Source organism: Pseudoliparis swirei, chromosome 6, assembly GCF_029220125.1.
Source record: "Pseudoliparis swirei isolate HS2019 ecotype Mariana Trench chromosome 6, NWPU_hadal_v1, whole genome shotgun sequence".
Lineage (NCBI taxonomy): Eukaryota > Metazoa > Chordata > Actinopteri > Perciformes > Liparidae > Pseudoliparis > Pseudoliparis swirei.
The window spans coordinates 10,566,663-10,585,688 of record NC_079393.1 but is presented as its reverse complement, the minus strand read 5'-3'; the positions used below and the strand labels follow the sequence as shown (position 1 = coordinate 10,585,688).

General features: G+C 40.8%; 3 protein-coding genes across 3 annotated transcripts; 2 read left to right on the top strand and 1 right to left on the bottom strand.

Annotated features, from left to right (window-relative positions):
- Positions 1-551: 551 nt before the first annotated feature.
- On the top strand, positions 552-2,858 carry si:ch73-330k17.3 (IGFBP domain-containing protein). The gene is made up of 4 exons (XM_056417391.1): positions 552-870; positions 1,710-1,797; positions 1,890-2,085; positions 2,238-2,858. Exons 1-4 carry the CDS (start codon positions 552-554, stop codon positions 2,295-2,297), a joined length of 663 nt encoding a protein of 220 aa, XP_056273366.1. The 3' UTR covers positions 2,298-2,858.
- A 1,197-nt stretch (positions 2,859-4,055) lies between these two features.
- parp16 (poly (ADP-ribose) polymerase family, member 16) lies at positions 4,056-8,844 on the bottom strand. Its single transcript, XM_056416751.1, has 7 exons — positions 8,761-8,844; positions 7,769-7,965; positions 6,862-6,999; positions 6,576-6,782; positions 6,286-6,457; positions 6,037-6,181; positions 4,056-5,279 (listed from the first exon to the last, which is right to left on the bottom strand). Exons 2-7 carry the CDS (start codon positions 7,955-7,957, stop codon positions 5,144-5,146), a joined length of 987 nt encoding a protein of 328 aa, XP_056272726.1. The 5' UTR covers positions 7,958-7,965; positions 8,761-8,844; the 3' UTR covers positions 4,056-5,143.
- Positions 8,845-11,425: 2,581 nt separating this feature from the next.
- Positions 11,426-18,581, top strand: scamp5a (secretory carrier membrane protein 5a). Its single transcript, XM_056417710.1, has 7 exons — positions 11,426-11,580; positions 12,545-12,621; positions 12,769-12,888; positions 13,892-14,048; positions 14,144-14,245; positions 14,948-15,065; positions 15,701-18,581. The coding sequence occupies exons 2-7, from the start codon at positions 12,615-12,617 to the stop codon at positions 15,899-15,901; spliced, it is 705 nt and encodes a 234-aa protein (XP_056273685.1). The 5' UTR covers positions 11,426-11,580; positions 12,545-12,614; the 3' UTR covers positions 15,902-18,581.
- The last annotated feature ends 445 nt before the right edge of the window (positions 18,582-19,026 follow it).

Genomic DNA, 19,026 nt, shown 5'->3' with positions numbered 1-19,026 from the left:
ATTGTCTTGCTTTTTATTTTAGTTACTAGAAATACAATGTATAATGTAATAAGAAAAGCCAGATATAAATAATTCAAACCTCCAGTGAAACTTAATCGTGACACTTGTCTGAAATTGATATGAAACACACACGATGTCCTGTTCACATAACCTGCTGATGTCTTGATCCTTTTGTTCTTTCAAGAAATAGGTCATTACCTGATTGTAGGTGTGCAGTGAATTGCCTCTTCACAGGTCACGTGTCTCCAAATACAAAGGGGACCAGTCTTCATCAGACTTATCTCACAGGTGTTCAAAAGGAATGAATTATTTCAAAACAAAATCCCTCTGTTGATAGTGTGAAGATAAGACTCGGGGATAGTTAACCGTGTTTTTAGAGTAAAAGCCCCTCTGGCCTCATCTATTGGCTGCCGGTGGGGAGGGTGGAGGTTGTGGCTCATAAACTATGAAGCCCGGCTGCTGCGTTATCCCAGGGGCCGACGACTATATAAAAATAAAAAAAAGGTGCCGTCAAGTGTTCTCGCCTCAGGACACCGTCAGGCGGAAAGAGGATGTGGATGCTCTTCCTACTGAGTGCCTTGTTGGGGGCGTCGGGGTCACAGGAAGCGCCGCCTGGAGCAGCGCAGCAGCAGCAGCTTCAGGCCCTCCACTGCCCGCCCTGCGAGCGGGTCCACTGCTCCACCCGCCGGGCGCTGAAGCTCCAGTGCAAAGGAGGGGTCACCACCGGCGTGTGCGGCTGCTGCCCCGTGTGTGCCAGGGCGGAGGGGCAGCGCTGCGGAGGAACGTGGGACTACCTGGGCAAGTGTGACGAGGACCTGCTGTGTGTTTACCAGGACGCAGCAGCTGACAGCAAAGGCCTCTGCAAAGCAGGTGAGATCATGGTGTGTGTGATGACTTTTTAATCTGTTACTAATTATACAGTCATAAGAAAAGGTATAACAAAATAAATAAATAAAAACATGTTTTAACAGCAATATCACAAATGTATAAATACTCATGAAATAAAAGTACCCATCATGCAGTATGTTTGCTCCTGTATATTCTATCATGGTACTAATATGTTCAATATAAGATGAATTTAATCAGTTACGAATATAGTCATAAGAAAAGGTCTAAATAAACTCATCAAAAAACTTGTTTTAAAAGCAATATCACAAATGTATAAATACTCAAAAAAGAAATAAAAGTATCCATCATGCAGTGTGTTTGCTCCTGTATATTATATCATTGTACTAATATTTTCAATATAAGATGCATTTAAATGTTGTCGCTGATTATATAAGCGATAGATTAGATTAGATATTCCTGTATTGGTCCCACAGTGGGGATAGCATTGCGATACAGTATAAAAACTAGTAATTGTAGCCGTGAAATAAATGTAAGTCAGTAAAAAGTTCATCATTTAGTATCATTGTTGGGGGAACGCTGCCAATGTGGTAAATGTAGTTTATGAGCTGTGAAGACTGATAGTGTGGTCAAGGCTTCCTTTGATTCAAAGGTTTCTGCTGAGCCGTAAGTACGGCCCTTATCAGAGTTGTCCCCGTTATCGATACGGTATCGGACGTAGTACGAGATTATAGAGGTGTTCATGTTGTGTTGCTGCGCGGGGACATATGTAAATATTAAAGCGGAGACATCTTAGATGCCTCGTGAGTTGCGAGCACCACTTCTGTGTCTTACGCCGTGTTGAACATGTTGTTTTTGTGCAGTGATCGACTCGCTGGATCCAGAGAGCTGTCACCCAGAATGCACCAGGGAATACTGCCAGGCCAACCCCTCTGGCATCTGCTCCGCCAGGTGACCATCAAATAATACAATTCGACAGACTCCACTCAGCATCTCCTCCGGCTGAACTTTGACCAGGACTCTAAAGCTCCTGCTCTCCGTAGGGCCGTGTCTCTGGAGCGGGCGGCATGCCACGGCTCCTGCCAGCACACCTCGTGTTCCGGCTGCCTGCTGCTGAGGCCCCCGTCGTGCCCTCTGACCTGCAGCCCCTCCGATTCCTCCTGCCTGCGCCGCTTTGGCAAGTGTGTGCACCACCACCTGACCGCCACTCCTGCTCCTGTGTGCCACAACCACCTGCAGGTAATTCTGGGAGGAAAGCACCGGGCATACTCCGTCAATAAACTGCATTTCTTCATTACACTATGCAATACTGCCTCTAAGCACCCCCCCCCCCCTCTCTCTCTCTTCCCCCCATTCATCCAATACGTTGTCTCTTTTTCTCTCCTCTGTAGAGTCATCCTGAGGGTCATTTTCTGTGTTTGGTCCCAGCCTGTCCGATCTCAGCCAAGTAGTTAGTTCTCCCTGCAAAGAGAGGACGTCTTTACTAGTTGATGTAGCAAAATAGAAAAAGGCAGCTATCTATAAACTTGATGTATTACTTGAAAATCCTTTATACACATGTTGTATGCAATGTGTGAAATGTAATGTATTATTAAATCATGAGAAACACAATATCATTTGAGACCTACTTTGATTTCATGAGTCCAGTGTCCTCTCTGTTTTTACCTTCACGCAAGACCATTTTCCTTTTATATATTTGAACATAAAGTATCATAAAGTTAACGTCATCGGTTCACCTGTGAAATGATTTCACCCCACAGATTTGGACTCCATTAATCCCACAATTCAATAATGTTGGATGTCACTTTGGTTCAGACTGAAATATCTCAACAACTTGAAGTGAAACTCAGTTTAGACATTCATGTCCCGTTGAGGATTAGTCATGTGACTTTGAATGTAGAACCATCATCAGGACACAACATTAACGTGCCCAATTCCTGCTAAACTAATGATATTCCGATCAGTTCTTTATGTTGTGTTATTTAGCAAATGTCATCATGCTAACAATAATAAGTTAAACCATATACCTGCTAAGCATTAGGCACATTGCAGCATGTTATTATATTATCATTTATCACAAAGCGTCCTCTTTTCAAGTTTAGTCTTCTCCAAAGAACTCCCTTCAGGGTGAGTCTCAAACCCCGAGTGGTTGAACACATTTGGACTTGTGCATTGGAATAAGTAGGAACAATACAGGGAGAACAACAAAGTTAAACTAATGTGACTGATAAATTAAGTGGAATAACTTGGGTACGACATTGTAGCAAATTAAACTATCATATCAGTTTTCTGTTTGGGAGTTTTTGTGGTTCACGGAAGGGAAGCGTCTGGATTCCCTCGGCCCTCGCTGCCCCCCTGACGGTTGATGGTTATTGAATAACCGGCGGTTTATGAGGCAGCAATAATGAAGCTTGTACAGAAAGGGAATAAAGTGTGGACCAACAATGGGCAGTTTGTTCTGTGTCCTTCAAAAGTGAGCTGTTTCTAAAGAGGAGAAGCAGTTTATCTGAAAGATTTCGCAAGAAGGAATCGTTTTTTTAAATACCAAAACAAAGGCTCGCGTTTGCGTCACGAAAGAATAGCGAGATATGTTGATAATATCTGACGTTAAGTCGGACAGAGGAACGTGCAGCTCGTTGTCCTGCGTCTGTGCCGTCAGTATTAGACAAGATATAAATAAATAAAATCATTGTTTAATACAAGGTACAAATATGGGTCCAAATAGCCGACTAGAAAATATGAAACACTTAAATGTAACAAACTCCCATCTGTGAAATTTGTAAATATAGTACCAGTTTTAGGTGATTATGTCTTTTTTAAAGGTTTTATGGCAAACCATAAAGAAACTATTGAAATGATTTCTCTTTGGTACCATTCTCGCTCCAAGTGTGGAAACATCCGCGTGTCAATTAGACGGACCGGATCGGTCACCAAAGCAGCCGCCTTTGTTATCAATCCCATATCTCGGTCTCACTTTTATTTAACTGATAAAAACTACGCAAAACAAAAAGAACTGTCTGTGTGCCAGCGGTAATAAATGTGCCCCCGCCAGAAGAAGCCCATGTTAGCATAGGAAAGTACAAAAAGATGATTATGAATGAGTGACCTTCAGGTACATTTTGATGTACGGGATGCAGCTGCAGAGATTTCTCTCTGAATAATATGTGATGATCAAACAATAGCACGCAAAGATTAACTTTGGAACAAAATAAAGTAAATCAAAAGGTATTGCTTTATTAGTGTACAAGATTGTAACAAATGTTCAGAACCGTTTTCTACCAGACACATTTTATTCCATCTACTAATATAAGGATATAAAAGCATATCCTAAATCATTATGAGTGAGCTTATCAGTGGCCTTTCTATGATCCATCATTATAAATACAGTATGTCAGCACAAAACAAATTACCCTTATATATTTTCCTTTATTTAAGCCCATCAGATTACACTAAAATCATGAGTTTGTAAAAAAGGTCCCTACCCATAACTGAGTGATGCACAATGACATCATTATAAAGTAAGAACATTGACATTAGTGCCAGATCAGCTGACTGCCAGGCATCACTGACACTAATGAGTCATTGTGATCAGTTATGTGCTAATAATTATCAGTACTTAAGGATAAGTGTGCAGCATTTAGGAAGATATATTGGCAGAAATGGAATATAATAGTATCAAGTGTGTTTTCTTTAGTGGATAATTTACCTGTAAATATAAACTGTTTTGTGTTTACGTGACCTCAGTATGAGACGTTTATATTATTTACATAGGGAGTCGGTCATCCTCATCGAGCCGCCACGTGTTTATTGTAGCCCATAAAAGGACAAACATTGGAAGCTGTTCACATTTTTATAAACACCAGATGGCGCCATATCTTGCACACTGCACCTTGAATACATGACGAGCCAAAAAGAGAACTTAACGCTTAATGTTATTTAAACAAAATTATGTATTTTTTTCTTTTAAATCTTTAGAACTAAGACATACAGATCTCATCTAAAAAACAAAATGTTTAATAAACCAAACTGATTACAGGTGACACATTGCATAACATTTTTATAATGCAAAATAGGCTCATTATCCATTTAAAATAAATGAATACACAGCATGATCCCAATATTTGCTCTTTGAAAACATATGTTGTATTGGAATAAAAGCAAGTGTGGTTATTTGCAGATGTAAGAATGATTGTAGAGAGAGGTCAGTACAAGAGGTGCATCAGACATTATCTTTGTTCCGGCCTCCAGTCAGTCTCTGATCAGGAAGGCACTGTGGATAATAAACCGTCAAGTATTGTCACCTCAACAGTCGGTTCCAAAAGGATACGAAGGTGGTGGAGTTGACGGCACCGATAAATATGAGCAGCAGAAAGTAGAGACTCATCATGATGGCAAAATGGTGTCTGAGGAGCCAGGAGGTACCGTGGGAACGTCTGAAGAAGAAACACATAGAGAGGACCAGCACCAACCAAATGGACACCATGCACTTCTTCTGGAGCTAAAACTAGACATTGTTATCTCTATCAAAGGTTTAAAAAGTTAATTGCATTAATGTGACTGTCTTCCATTTCCAAAACTAGGAGATAGTTTTTATAAAATGTAAAGCTGTGTATAGTCAATAAACAATATTTTATCAAAACAAGTCAACCCACATGTCACTGTTCATGCCGAGTTCAGCTGGCTAATAAAATGTTCTTTTGCACACACACACACACACACACACACACACACACACACACACACACACACACACACACACACACACACACACACACACACACACACACACACACACACACACACACACACACACACACACACACACACACACACACACACACAATCTGTTTGCCCTCTTCAGTTCGAGCCTTATTGACAGTGAGCAAACAATAATCACTCGCGTTATTGGAGATATTATTATGTCGTCTGCTGACGAGGACATTTACATCAAGTCCAACTGAAACCGTTGAGCTCTCTCACATCGTGGAACTCTGTGTCTTTTAAGTATAGAGTACTGCTGGGCAGCAGAAATGATCATTAATAACATGATGAGCTTTAGATTTATATGTATGAGAATGTGTTGTAGACATTTGCACAGCACTTTTTTTTTAATGTGCAATTATAAATTATTCTAAATGCTAGAAATTGCTTTTTCAGCAATTCCATCCTTTACACACAAGTCCTTCGTACCTAGACAGGTGCTTCCTCTGAGAGTACACAAGCAGGTACTTGACTCGCAGAAGCTGATTGTTGGTGACCACAAAGTACTTCTGCGGTACGTCCCCTCCTTCGCTGTTCTTTGCTCTCGAGCGCCGACGGTCGATAATCTCAGAATCTGAAATGAGAAATGAGCGGCTCACTTTGATACAAAGCTAAATTGAAAATCAGTGTTGCAGGAATTTTAAATGCGTGTCATTCGGCAAGTCACAGTTTACACACCTTTCTTCTTCACCTGGCACTTAACATCCGGGTGATCGATGACTTCACACATGGCAATGCAGCTGAGCAGCGGACCCAGAAGACTCTCTCGCCATCCGCTGCTGTGGGGACTGTAGAGGACCGCCATGCTGAGGTCACTGGTGAGGTAGGTCCCCTCTCCAAACACAGAGTTCTGCACACATAAACCAAAGTGACGGAAACAACAGAACATCTCTACAGCCCCATGAAGACTTATGTCTTTGCACAAGAAGAAAACCAAAAAGAAAGAAGGCAGTGATGACTTCACTCACCTTGTTGAGGTGGCAGTGCAGCCCGTTGTGAATGATAGAGTGAAAGTTTTCCAGGCGGCTCCCGTGGAACGCATAGAAGACGTCTCTACCTTCTCTCATCTTCTCAAACCTGGCGTTCATCTGATCACAGTAGTCCAACTCAAACAGGAAGTCAGGCACCGGCGCAGAAAGCCAATCATTTTCCGTCAGGTTACAAAGTTTGGCATACTGGAATATTTTAAAGACACACTGTAAATATAAAAAACAGGTAGCAAAAAAAGACACATGTGTTTTTGTCGTGATGTACCTCATCTTTCTGTAGGGTCTTAACAGCAAAGCTCTTCGACGAGAGAATCCAGTGTGTGAGAGCCAGATGATGATCTCCATCTCGGGGTCGTAGTCTCACTAGCTCCCTCACACCAGGCAAAGACTGCACATCGGCCAACTGGAGAAGAACATTCATTGTTTTGATCTCATTGCCACAAGAAAAGTCACACTTATCCAGAGTAGGTCTCGTCTTCCCCTTTCACTGGACGTGAAGCTGTATTTCCTTTTAACAATGTGTGTCTCTGGAACAGCTTCCAGTGTGGGCAATGTCCTTCTACATCATGACGATGCCCAAAGAAAAGATACAACACTGTAATACACAGTATATATATATATATATATATACTGCTGAGCAAAACCTTTCAATCAAATGTTAGAGACCCCTAAGGACACATGTAAACTACAATCAGCCTTTCACTCCTCAGAGTAATAACATTTACTTGATAAGGCTGATGCGTGGCCCACCAAAAACACACATCTTTGCTTTAAAGCACCTGCAAAGCCTAAAAGATCTAAACAAAATGTATGATTTCTAATGCCTGCTTCACTGAAGTGCATTTGCAAACCCATTTTAATGTTTTGAAAATGCATATTTGTCACACGGTCTTTTTCTCCACCTTCTTTACCCGACCATCTGTTGCCTCTAACAGCACGTTATTGCTACCCAAGTGTGTGTGTGTGTGTGTGTGCGTGTGCGCGTGTGTATCATGCCAACACCCCACTAATGGTGTGCATGTTATTTCTTTGGTAAAAGCCAAATATTTCTCATTTCACTACCTTTATTGCGTACTTCAAAAATCTTAAATGATAGCACTTCAAATGATGTCATGAAGCATACATGCTACAACAGAGTGTTACGAACTTTTGGCTGTCAGTAAAAGTCTTACCAGCTCCTCAAAGTTCTTATTGTCACCACTTATGTATCTCGGGGGGAAGGGTCGGAGCAAAGAGTCCCTCTTGTAGTTCTGTGCAGAAGCAACAAACAGGCTGCAGCGGAGGTCTGCTGCTACCGGGTCTCTGTGCAGACAGGAGCACACCAGCTCTCGGACGGCCTCAGGTGGGAGCGGTGGCTGCATTCCCAGCACTACAGGCAGAGCAGATAAGATAGCACAGTCAAGGAATAAGTTAGGTGTTGACCACACAGCAAATACCTCGTGACAACATATGTGAGGGCTCAAATAAATTAGTTAAACACTGGTGTGTTGTTTTGAACTGTGTTAAAATAATGTCTCCTCCATCCCACAAATTGTTGTTTTAATTATCAGATAATCTGGAGATTGTTTTCCTCATGAATAAGAACAAGAAATGCATTTGCAATGCAATAAAAATCACAATTTCGAAAGAGACCAAATAGCTGGATTTGTCAAAACTGTGCAAATCAGCCCATTAATTAAGACAATTATTCGCAAAAAAATCATCTGATTTACAAAAATGGAACCATGAAAAAAAAGGAAATTTCTCTCTCTGTCTCTATATATATATATATATATATATATATAAAGACTCAACAGGATTAACTCATATTACTCCACTAATAGAAAAAGTCCAACAAAGACTACAGTTTATTTTTTCGTGAGCTGTCAACTTTGGTGGAAACACTTGAGGTTCTTTGACTATTTCCTGTGTATTTCCTGAGCTTGTAATGTTGACACGTTGAAGTTAACTCTGTGAGGAGGCTATGTTAGCTAACATTAGCTGAGCTAACGCTACGACAAGTGAAGAAATGCCGATATAGCTGTCGCTGAATATCGCAACAGATGACAAAAACGGCACTTCCGGACTGCTGTGGGATCCTGAACATCTCGAGGATACACCCCCGTGGTGCACATACCTCTTTCACAAGAACAACACCAGTTGTATTTAAGTATTTCCCCCTTACCTCAGTCTCGCTCAACTCATAGCCCTGCAGGAAGCGCTAACATTAGCTTAACGGACTGCCGCGTTCACACTCCGGAGAAATAGCGGAATTATGAGAATTCCATACGTGAAGGAAAAGAGTTCACACAGACGTGGCGGATCAAGCGAGCGGAGAGGCGTAGAGTGTGTGTCAATAAAGACAGACAGGGAAAGAGCACACGACTAACTAGAGTAAACACGTCAATACGTGTTTGATGTGCGTTTTCAAAATATTTTAATCTTCGTTATTTTCTGCGCGGGAAGTCGATAGCTTCAAATTTACGATGAATTTGAATGCGGCATTCCACATATGAGAGCCTTTTAAATTTCACTGCTGGAAAAAATCCTTTCTCCTGCAGCTCCTCACCAGCTGTTCAGAGCAGTGCTTTGACAGGTGCGTCAAAAACGAAACTGCCTCATCAAAAGTGCATGGTACGTTTTGTGAAAGATAGCACAAACTTGCTTTCTTATATATTTCAGGCACAATTTATATATTTGCATCAAAGGTTTTGTAGCCATAGTGTAGATACACGCATACATGTGTGTGTGTGTGCGCGTGTTTTAAATGACACCTTAAAGATATATGTTGTTGCATCCAAGATGTGAAGAGCAGGGGAGGTCAATCTGCTTGCTCAACTCGTGACACCGGGCATGCCATACATGACGCATTACGTGAAGATTATTTTAATGCTGACATTCGCTCTGATTTAAACTTTGTTTGTGTCCTTTGAGTAGCAACATCTCACCTTTTACAGTCCATACCCAAAGCTCACCATGACACTGTCTCCTACGTAAAGGCTTTAGTTAGAACAAAACAACGAAACCTACCAAACCTACAGTATATGCCACAAACCTGCACAGACAAACCAACTGAAACCTTCCAGCGTGATTTGTCAGCATGCTTTGTCATAAAACATATTGTTGTTACAATTGAGTTAGAAAAAATATTTAAAAAATATCAGCAGGATAAATATGGTCTTTTCTCAGGTCTCACCATAAAGGTGCCTGGACCGTATCTAAAAAATATCAGGCAACTTCAGCTCATTCAGAATTCTTCTGTTAAAGTGATAAAAAAAAGAAAGTTTTAAAGAATAAAGTGAAATCAACAGCTGCCTGTTTATTAATCGTGTACACTATGAGTATCAGATCATCTGGTATAGCGGCCGACTAAACATGTCCAGATTCCAAATTAAACAGGGAAATGAAGCATTGTGCAAGCAGGACACACTTTCAGCAGATAGAAGAATAGAAATGACGAACCAGAAATCCTGGTTTGAAAACATAGAACCACTTTCTCACATGAGTCAGCATTATTAAGGATTTATGAATTGCTCTTGCATAATTTATTATTTCAGATCAGATACAAGCAATTCAAAAGACCAACTTTTAGGTTGTGAAAAAGTACTCTTGCTGGTTAGTAATTGATAGTCAAGTAATTAGTAAATGCAAATACATTTCTCACCTTTTCTTAACCCTTGTGTTGTGTTTTGTTGGTCATTTTGACCGATTCAATGTTTCACCCTCCTGTCGCCTTTGGGTCAATATGACCCGATTCAATGTTTAACCCTCCTGTTATCTTTATATTTACTAACATATTTTACCCTTATTAATAATATATGACCCAATTAATTAGAAATCTCCAAAAATTAATTAAAATATTTTTCCAAGTTTAAGTGTGAGGTACTTTGTTTTTGTTTGTGACCCAAAAAAAGAACAACGACAACATTGAATCGGGTCAAATTGACCCGAAGGCGACAGGAGGGTTAAATATTGAATCGGGTCAAAATGACCCGAAGGCAACACAAGGGTTAAGAGAACTACATAAAAAGTTATGTACTTTCTGTCAATGTACAAAAAATGTTTTTAGACAGGGAGGGAGTTATGATTCACAAAAAAAGCTAAAAAACACAGGCGTAATACGCACACTTATGTGTTGGTGTGAATTTATGGATTTTTTATCAAGAAATTAAGCAAAACCCAAATATGAATAAATTGTACGAAATCACAGAAAGGAGTGTTCATAAAGTGTTACCATTTAATAATTTACATAGTTTATTAAGTGTTTGCTGACATGTTTTATGTTTTATTTTTGGGCCATTCTTATTTTTTCCCTGACCACTATTTTCCCATTCACATCTTTATGCATTTTGTATTTATTTAGTTCTTTTTACCTATTTGATTCAAAATGTTTGCTTTACTTTCAATGTGGGTTTAACTGTTTTGCATTACGGAAAGTTATTCAAGTTGCCTTTGATTATGAAATGTGCAACAAAAATACTCATAAATAATATCTTTCTTACTTGGGGATAAAACAAGTCTTAAAAAGTAGTACATGTATTGTATACACTGCTATTGGCTATGGAGCCTATTCATTACGTTTCCCCTCAGAGGAATACTGTCACACACCTTGTTGTATCTGTGATAGTTGTATAGTAGTATAAGTAGTAATGTGATAACATGAGGCCAATCGGATCAGATGGTGTAACGCCCTCTTTAATTTTCAGCACTGTGGATAGCATCAAGAGGCGGGACTTGTTGGAATTTTCCCGCTTTCTGATTGGTCGGATCAGGCCAGCAACACAGCCCTGTTGTCTAGGCCCTGGTCCTGCAGGGCGGGGGGAAATATGCGCGTACGTCACGTGACCGCCTCTTACTCCCAAACCCGTCATTTGAGGAATAACGTAACCTATTTCTGTCTGAGCAGCTGCAGATCTGTCCGTTTCCTCCAATGTGTTTTAATGCAGATTAATCCATAGGATGCTCTTTGAACGAACGGAGGGCTTCTAAACCGACTAAACTGGAGGTAAGGCTTTACTCACTGCATTGTCATTCACTACAGGAGGGAGGCGGGAATTAATCTAGGCTCTTACAATAAACCGTATTCTAGCCTCAGAAAAAACCTAGACATCTGTATCCTGTGTGGCTCATTGTGAGGACTTTGGTCTTGACCTGCTGCGTGTCTTGGAGGAAGAGGAGGCACCAATGCACCGTGTCGCACAGGCTGAAGGGCGCTCCTCTCGGCTGCGATCACGATGCACAGTGCCCCACTGCAGCATCACTGACATCCGCGGACACACACACACACACACGCATGCACACACACACACACACACACACACACACACACACACACACACACACACACACACACACACACACACACACGTAGCGGACAGTGGAAGGATCATAATGCATGTTGGGATCGGGCTGTTTTTCAGGGCAGATATTGCTTCATTGTGTGGCAGTAAGATGCCCTTCAGAGCGATGCTCCCCATCCACCATCACATGCATTGAAATGTGGCTTCCAGACACACTCCAGTCACGTTTCAGGTGATTCACTATAGCGGGTTTGCAGGTTAAAGAGCCAGTCAACCATCACTCTGTAGGCCCGGAATGCCCATTCTGCGTCCATAGCTTCAGGTTACGAATAGCCTACATTTTAATAATCACGACAAGGCCACACTCCACACCTCCCTCCCTCCCCCCTCCCCCTCTCCCGGATTACACAGCTGTAAGATGTGAACAAGAAAACGTGTTTGTTTGGTCGATTTAATGAATGATGCGTCGATAGAAGCCGGATACACCTAAACGGCTGGGCACCAGCTCTAATACAACCATGCAGGGATTGAATGTCTTTTATTCCAGTGAAGGGTGTGCATGCATCCACAGGAAGGCCGATGGAGGATCGAGGCCCTGTTTCCCACAAGGAGAGCAGTGTGAGTGAGTGATGCTGCACTTAATAAAACAGCTGTGTTATTTCTCTGCAGTTTGCTATACCAAGGGAGCTGAGATTAAAGTCTGTGTGATTAAAGTGGAGGAAACTAGTGAACAGACATCATGGCAGGTAAGCGTTCCCTATGCGTAGTGTGCATGTGAGTCGACGCACAAAAACACCCCATTTCTACATGTGCAATCCTTAATGCAGCCGTCTTGATTTCTTTATGAATTTGGTGTGTGGGAGGCCGTGTTGAACTGTGTCTTTGTGTCCTAGAAAACAACTTCCCTCCCCTGCCTCGATTCATCCCCCTCAAGCCATGCTTTTACCAAGACTTCAGTGAGATCCCGGACCAGCATCGCACCATGTGCAAGAGGCTCTACTACCTCTGGATCTGTGAGTGTACCTGCAGTCAAAGTTTGTGTTGACGGTTAAGTTGCAGTACAGTATTCGATGTAAGACATCTTTTCCCACATCTCAAGTTCCTCGTGTGTCGCTGGCATCGCACGACACACTGTTAACCTTTTCCACGGCTTCCGTGTTTTTAATGCCGCGTCACTTTGTTTCACCCAAAACATCACAAGAGCCGAATATGGTAGACACTCCAGGAGCTGTGAGACCAGTTTGACCAGTCTCACTGTCACAGATAATATGTGTTATGTTATTCTGTGCATTTCCATGCATTGATTGAAATATTGTGCCGAAGTGTGTTTGATACATTTTCTTTCGACAAACAAAATATTTTTGTGGAGCCTCGGTGGAATTTGATCGATTACTTTGAGATATGTTTCAAGCAAAATGTCATATTTCTCTGGCTCCAGTTTCTTTAATGGGATCATTTGTTATTTTTCTTTGTTGGAAATCCCTGAAGATTGAATATCTTTAAGCTTTGGTTGTAAAACAAACAAGTTATTTGACGACATCTCAGGCTCTGGCCAACTTTTTGTCACAATTCTTTGTCACTACGTAGAACAAACGACTTATCGATTCATAATGAAAATAATTGGCAGATCAATAAAAAAAAATTAAAAACACGATATTTACAGCTGTCAGTGATAACAGTTTAGTAATGTGTCAAAATGTATTCATGTGAGCATCATGGCATCTTTTTCATCGCCACATAGGTTCTGCCTTTTGAACGCAGGAATGTAAGTCTGATGAAGCAGGAGATGAGTCTCCTCAACATGTTTGGTGCTTGTAGAGTAGTGATGTGTGTGTGCTACATTACAGCTCTATTATAGAACTGAACATCTGGTGTTGAGTAGTTGATGAGATTCATAGTGAGTCAGTCCTGCTGAATTCTGAGTAATGCAGCCTGTGGGATATTCACACTGGAGGCTTGTGTCTTCAGTCTTCTTTTGGTCATCCTCGATCCTTTCCTTCTCTGTGATGTTGACAGTGAACAGCGCCACACTGGCTGTGAATCTGATTGGCTGTCTGGCGTGGATGTGTGGAGGTGGTGGAGCGACCAACTTCGGCATGGCCATCCTGTGGCTCATTCTCTTCACCCCCTGCTCCTACGTGTGTTGGTTCAGGCCCATCTACAAGGCCTTCAAGTGAGCTGGTTTTCATGTTGAGCTTGCTCAATATATTTTACCTGCTGTTCTTCTGGATCACATCAGTTCTGATGTTTATTATTCTCTCTATGCAGGACCGACAGCTCTTTCAACTTCATGGCTTTCTTCTTCGTCTTTATGGCGCAGGTGGTGATCAGTATAATCCAGACTGTTGGCATCCCAGGCTGGGGAGTGTGGTAAGAGCTTTGACAAACACAGATATGTTTATTCAGATGGGTGACACGTTAAAGCCGGTCTTCAAAGATATATCTGAATTTTTGATTGTGGTGGTGGGGAGCGCCGTCTAACACACTTCCTTTCAAATCTGTGCTCAGTTGGGTTGAGATTAAGTGACTGCAAAGACCCCAGCACAAGATGTCCTTTCATACCAATCCGTGACCGTGTGTGGATGTAGCAAGCATCTATATCGGTTCTCTTTCTCCACGTATTCATGTTTGTATTTGCCCTCAAATGTGTTACTCCAATTGTACTAAAATATAGAGTTTGTAGCACAACTATTGATATTTATTTCCATCAGAAAATAGTTTAGTACAGGGTTACTGTTGTCTGCCAGGTCAGTTTGGTTCACATACAGTGGGATGGAGACAGAACCTCTACTTTAATATAAAGAACCATCATCAGACTTATACATTCGGAAAAGCCCTAAAATAATACTCTCAACCAGGTTTTTTATTTATTTATCTGACACTGACAATATTGAGACCCTGCATTTGTTCACAATTTAGCCCAATAAAAGTTTACCAAATTAGCTCCCAGCAGTCCCTGTGGGCAATGTCTCACGATTACACATGTTTTCAAACCATTTTTCAGTGTCACAGGTCGTGAGTGCTCTTGGCTTGGGTGAGAGATGTTGCTCACGCTCTTGTTGTTCCTATCAGTGGCTGGCTGGCGACCATCACCTTCTTCAGCACCAACATTGGATCAGCTGTGGTGATGCTGATTCCCACCATCATGTTTACAGCGGTGGCTGTACTCTCCTTCATCGCCCTCACAAAGGTGACTTGTGCTTTAATACTGAACATGTGTGCTGTTCCAAAGCAGTCCTCCATTATCTGTTGTGAACGTTGACGTTACAACCCCACATCCTGTTTCAGCGTCAGGGCTCTCAAGTGTCACGCATTGAGCGTGAAACTCACGCATTTCGGTCTTAAGTCACGCACTCCCGCCACACATCGTATTTCTCACGCTGAAAAAAACTCGGCTATTTAATGTTTTAATGTGCCAAGATGAGCTGGCCGCGCTGCCCTCACCGTGGAGGAATCAAGCGCTCCCCTGGAGTTCTGCTGTGAGGAGCCACTTATCAGCCAATCAAAAAAAAGAAATGGGCTACACAATAGCCAATCAGAAAAAACCCCGTATCTGGGTAAGATTTAATCCAGCAACCAATGAAAATAAAGCATCCTGGAATTGCGCGCGACTGACGAAAATAGTCATTAACATAGGAATCTAGGTCATCTGATCCTTATCACATGATGTATGCAGTCTGAGGAGTGATTGGACCAAGCAATGGCTGACAAAACATTCTCCCTTACTTCTCAGCACACATGCATTTCAGTTTCCGCTAGACTTTAACACCAGAGAGAGTTTGTTCCCCCTGAAAATGTCTTTTTGAAAAACCACTTCTTTCCCAGGTTCATAACCTCTACCGTGGCAGTGGTGGCAGCATGAATAAGGCCCAGGAGGAGTGGGTCAGCGGGGCCTGGAAGAACCCCCACGTCCAGGAGGCGGCTCAGCAGGCCGCCATGGGAGCGGCGCAGGGAGCGGCGCAGGGAGCGGCGCAGCAGAACCAGTACACAGCAGCTCCCACCTACAACTACGACGAACCAATGTAGGGCAGAGGAGGGGGCCAGGCTGCCGAGTGGGAGATAAAAAAAGGGATCAATTAAGAACACAATTCTGAGTTAGGTGCCCTTCATTATAACACTGTACACGCTGAATTCAACCAGAACAATGTAGAGAAAAGTCATGTTTGTGGTGCAAGTGTACTCTTATTGAATTCTGACATACACAGAGTTCATATTTAAGTCACTTCACATTTAAATCAACAGCCAACTATTAAAAATCTGTTTTATTTATTAATTATTATTTGTATCTCATATGCTGGTCAGTGTGTGTGTCGCTTTCCAACGGAGACACACAATATATGGCTAAAAACAACCCCCAGAGCGTCATCAGTTTATTTAGGTTCATTTGTGGTCAGCGCAGAGCGGCCTCTCAGCCCGTGTTACACTTTTTAGACATCTTTTGACCCTGTTTAATGTGATTTTCATGTACTGTAATAGCTATATTGTTAAGTCTTGAAGCCTTGAAGGTCACCAAATGCACCCTCAGTTGATGCACTGTAGCTCCTTACTATTCAGCTTGGTTTCATTAAAGGCGTGGGTCACCATTTGGGAAATACATTTCTTCATGTTAAGCCAGTCCTTTGTGTTTAGTGTAGAATTATACGTGTAAATTAATTATTTAGGAGCATATTATCCTTTTGATACTGGACAGTCACTTTCTTTCTTTGTAAGTAAACTTTGTTTCTTTGTTGTTGAAAAAGTAAATGTTGAATGTGGCCAAAAACTTGACAACAGAATTAGCATTTCAAAAAATGAGAATAATAAAATTGAACAGAAAGATGAATTATAAAAAAATCGAAAAACTTGTCTCAAACATCATTTAAATCAGAAAACATTGATTGGAAGCTAAATTTAGCGCAAAATGTATCGAGCTGGTATTTCCCCTACTTATACAACTTTTAAATCTTTTAAAAATCTTTCAGTTCATCTTTTAATGACCTAGTTGATGAGAAGTTGCATTGTGTGAACTGTTATTCGTGAATATTTTTTACATTCTCTGGAAAGATGTGAGAGCTCGTTTTAAATTCTACCTGCAAAGCCCTCAAATTCTCAACATGTTGAGTATTTGTCTCCTTTTAATCACCTTTATTCCACCACTATGCACTGGTTATGTGTTCAGCAGGTTGATTTCAGTGAAATGAAATTGTATTACATGTTAAAGTGAAGCACATGCAGTTGTTAGGATTTCAGTTCATTGGATAAAACATTCCAAATCAACGTAGTACAGGTTAGAAGCGAAAGAAAACCAAAAGACGTGCAGGTTGGACATGCAGTAAATATTAATAATCATTGTTGTATGTGGTCATTGCATTGTATGAAGTGATGGATGTTTTCACCCCGTAGGCAAATTCTCCCACTTTCCCCTACATGTAAATGCTTAATGACTACTTGTTCCTGAAGCTCTGGATTTCAGGCCTTAGTGTGTCATTTCGTGGCTGTTAGTGTTATTCTATGAGTAGGTGTGATATGATATTTATATAAAAGGGAATTAAAAATTCTAGGCAACTATTTCTTTATGAAGAGAAATTGAAAGACAGAATATTTGTGCGTCAAATGGTTTTCAGTGTCACGCAAATCTTCTTTGAAGACGTCCTCAAGATTCAGTAGATGGTTATTACAGTAATACAGTATTAGACTTGAAACAGATGTGAAGATTTGTGTCTGAATGCTCGTTACTTCAAAACCTGTGAGTTGTCTTGTCTGATTGTGATGATGTGGTATTCAATAGGCTGTTGTTTTACTTTTTAATTCTTCTTTTTTTTTTACCAATCTATTATTATTTGTGTATTTTGGATGATGTGTGGATGAGTTTGAAGCACATGTCCTCGTTGTCTTTCCATGGCTGTCGGTAACAGATTTAGAATTGTTTCTTCTTCTTTTTTTTACAAATCAAATTAAAGATTTGATAATGTTTTGCACTGAGATACCTGTTGACATCAGTGCAAACTAAACATAAATATATTAAACAGTAATCCTATTAGGATCAAGTGGGGTCCTGTTGTGCTTTAAATATAGACATGGATAGTAACGACCATAACATAAATGGTTATGACTGGAAAAATCTACCTGTTTTCAAGCTGGACACCACTTGTATGATTAAACAAACGGATAACATTTTCACCAGCAGAGGCACACACGGAGGTTATGAAGTATAACCCTGAACACCGTATTGTCCACTCATCCGTTAGCAAACGCACAAAGTGTAGCTGATCAGTCGGCACAAAGATGAACAGAGTTATCGCGGTGAATTTTGGATCTGTCTAAACTTTTTTTGGTGTTGCCATATGTACATACATCTTATGTGATTATGTAGCTGCAGTGCATATTGGATACAACTACTAACACTCTGCATTTCAGGCTGCTGTATTAACGCTTCTAAAAGCCATTTCCCCTTCACTACCCCGTGTTCCCACATGTAATGTATGTTGTTTGATATGTATTATCATGTACTATATCATAACTAGATATAAATATATGATTACTTGAGGTGAAGTAAATATTTGCAATGAATAAACACATTCAATAGAAACATGTTGTAATTAAGTAAATGTAAGGTTAGAGGAGGCTGTGTCTCCAAGAGGGAAGTCAATGAGGAATATAAATTTGTGTGTATTACTTTTGTATCATTTGGTTTGACCTTAATAGATATTAAACCGTTATTGTTGCATCCTGTTTTGTTATTTGAAGAGATTGTACATTCCTGTAGATGTTGCAGGAACATACATCTTCATATGAGGTGATTTTCACCTTTTCATGAAAAAAACAGTTAAAACAATAAAGACCTGCCACAAAGCCTAAAACATGAATGGATAACAGCATACAGCAAGAATTTAAAACCCTTTAATTCTAAAAATTATCCTAAGATTCATCTGCCCTCCAACCACAATTACATTATTGATTCTGCCTTTGGCTTAAAATTTACAGAAAATCTGATTTAGTTTGAGCGACTGAACCGAGTGTCTCGTACTCTTGATGAAGACTGATTTATATACAATTCAAAAGGCGTTTCCCCTCAAAACGGATGTGTTGCATGTTGCACTTTCCAGTAAATATCCAATTACTTTTGCATTTCACAAAGCTGAGGATTAACATGACTTCTGCTTCATATAATA

Coding starts and splice junctions, on each gene's coding strand:
- si:ch73-330k17.3 (XM_056417391.1), top strand. CDS start 552: ATGTGGATGCTCTTCCTACTGAGTGCCTTGTTGGGGGCGTCGGGGTCA. Junction 871..1,709: donor CAAAGGCCTCTGCAAAGCAG/GTGAGATCATGG, acceptor GTTTTTGTGCAG/TGATCGACTCGCTGGATCCA. Junction 1,798..1,889: donor TCTGGCATCTGCTCCGCCAG/GTGACCATCAAA, acceptor TGCTCTCCGTAG/GGCCGTGTCTCTGGAGCGGG.
- parp16 (XM_056416751.1), bottom strand. CDS start 7,957: ATGCAGCCACCGCTCCCACCTGAGGCCGTCCGAGAGCTGGTGTGCTCC. Junction 6,783..6,861: donor AGACCCTACAGAAAGATGAG/GTACATCACGAC, acceptor AAAATATTCCAG/TATGCCAAACTTTGTAACCT. Junction 5,280..6,036: donor CAGAGGAAGCACCTGTCTAG/GTACGAAGGACT, acceptor TTTCTTCTTCAG/ACGTTCCCACGGTACCTCCT.
- scamp5a (XM_056417710.1), top strand. Junction 14,049..14,143: donor CCCATCTACAAGGCCTTCAA/GTGAGCTGGTTT, acceptor CTCTCTATGCAG/GACCGACAGCTCTTTCAACT. Junction 14,246..14,947: donor ATCCCAGGCTGGGGAGTGTG/GTAAGAGCTTTG, acceptor TGTTCCTATCAG/TGGCTGGCTGGCGACCATCA.